The sequence below is a fragment of the Nicotiana attenuata genome, chromosome 6, assembly GCF_001879085.1.
Source record: "Nicotiana attenuata strain UT chromosome 6, NIATTr2, whole genome shotgun sequence".
NCBI classification, from domain to species: Eukaryota; Viridiplantae; Streptophyta; class Magnoliopsida; order Solanales; family Solanaceae; genus Nicotiana; species Nicotiana attenuata.
The window spans coordinates 62,108,383-62,110,161 of NC_031994.1; the positions used below are offsets into that span (position 1 = coordinate 62,108,383).

Sequence of the window (1,779 nt, forward strand, 5' to 3'; positions counted from 1 at the left end):
GTCTCATGTAAATATGACAAAAAATAGATTTTTAAATATTGGTCAAACTTCACACAGTTTGGCTCTTGATAAGCGATAAGTGTCATCTAAGAGCCTGTTTGGAAAAGTCGCCAAAATCTGTTTATTTTAAAAAGTACTTTTTCTAAAAGTACTTCTGAAAAAAAAAAATTTGTGTTTGGCCAATTCATTTAAGAAGTACTTTTTACAATATTTGATAAACAAATTGTGTTTGACAATCTTTATAAAAAGTACTTTTGAGTGTCAAGTTACCAAAAAGGATAGTACCAAGCTTTTATAATTATTTTTAAAAAAAAATAAACTTAAATATTTATTATAAGAGACTGTTATTATTTTATATGTCATTTAATTAAAATATAAACATAAAGTAAACATACATACTAAATATTTAAATCATTGTAACATATATAGTTATACCAAAGCAATAATATTATCTAGTATAATTACTTGTTATTTACACCATGAAATAATAAGCAAATTCATTCACACATGATAATATTTCTCAATAATTTCATCTCTAATTCTATCACGCAACGCCTCCATAATAGTAGAAGACTTGTCTAGCATTTCTAAAGGAATACCAGAAGGCCCATCTCCTTCCTCAATCTCTGCAGTAATGTCTTCATTAGCATAATAGTTGAATTCCTTATCAGTAGAAGAACGTCGTCGGATGAAATTATGTATAGCCATGGTAGTTGTAAAAAGATGAATCTGAGTGTCAAACTTGAAATATGGCATTGAGCGTAAAATAGAAAACCTATTTTTCGAGACTCCAAATGTTCTTTCAATTGTACATGGAAGACTGGAGTGAAAAAAATTGAATGGTTCATTTGGATTTCTAAAACTAGAGTTGCGCTTGAAATCTGGGAGATGATGTCGCTCACCCTTATACGGTCCTAAATAGCCCATCATTGTTGGATAGCCTGAATCAACTAAATAATATTTACCTACACCAAGTAAAAAAGAGTTAATTAAGATGAATAAAAATAAAATCTACATATTAAAATAACATAGGCATAGTATTAGTGTTGCTTACTTGATGGAGGACGAGGAAAGTTAAGGTTTTGCCTTCTAAGTGCCTGATCAAATATTCTAGCATCATGTGCAGTACCTTCCCACCCAGGCCATACAAATGTGAAGCACATGTCCCAATCACATACAACCATTATGTTTTGTGAAGTGAAGCCTTTTCTACCAATGTATTTGATTTGTTCCTTAGAGCGAACAATACAAGGCACGTGTGTGCCATCTATAGCTCCAATGCAATTTTTAAAATATGGCCAATACCTGTCATCTTCTCTTATTTTAGGATTAATATCAGTAAAGGTTGGATCTTTTGGCTTAATAATATCCATAGCCAATTTCAAACATGCTATCAAAACATGATGAAAATGTATGCTAACAGTCTCTCCAGAGTGTTGGACTCGTTCTTGAATCATTTGATCATGTCCGACCACCAATAAAAACATAGCAACCATCTTGTAACGATCCGGCTGGTCGTTTAAAGAATTAACACCCCGTTCCCCTATTAACTGCATTCTCGTGTTTGTTTCTGCTATTGTAAGTTGCTGGGAGGATTCGTTTTGAGTTTCGGAGTATTTTGGGACACTTGGTCCCTAAATGAGAGCTTAAGCTTTAGAATTTGGACCGTAGTCGGAGCAGTGTGAAGATGGCCTCGGAATGGAATTCCGTTAGCTCCATTGGGTGATTTCAGGCTTAGGAGCGTGTTCCGATTGTATTTTGGAGGCCAGTAGCTTAATT

At 33.4% G+C, this 1,779-nt stretch overlaps 1 protein-coding gene across 1 annotated transcript; it reads right to left on the bottom strand.

The window, feature by feature from the left end:
- On the bottom strand, positions 502 to 1,556 carry LOC109227891 (putative nuclease HARBI1). Its single transcript, XM_019393084.1, has 2 exons — positions 1,055 to 1,556; positions 502 to 965 (listed from the first exon to the last, which is right to left on the bottom strand). The coding sequence occupies exons 1-2, from the start codon at positions 1,554 to 1,556 to the stop codon at positions 502 to 504; spliced, it is 966 nt and encodes a 321-aa protein (XP_019248629.1).

What these genes read in the sequence shown, in the direction of transcription:
- LOC109227891 (XM_019393084.1), bottom strand. Translation starts at nt 1,556, where the DNA reads ATGCAGTTAATAGGGGAACGGGGTGTTAATTCTTTAAACGACCAGCCG. An exon ending in CTTTCCTCGTCCTCCATCAA is followed by an intron (nt 966 to 1,054) that starts GTAAGCAACACT and finishes TACTTGGTGTAG; the next exon opens with GTAAATATTATTTAGTTGAT.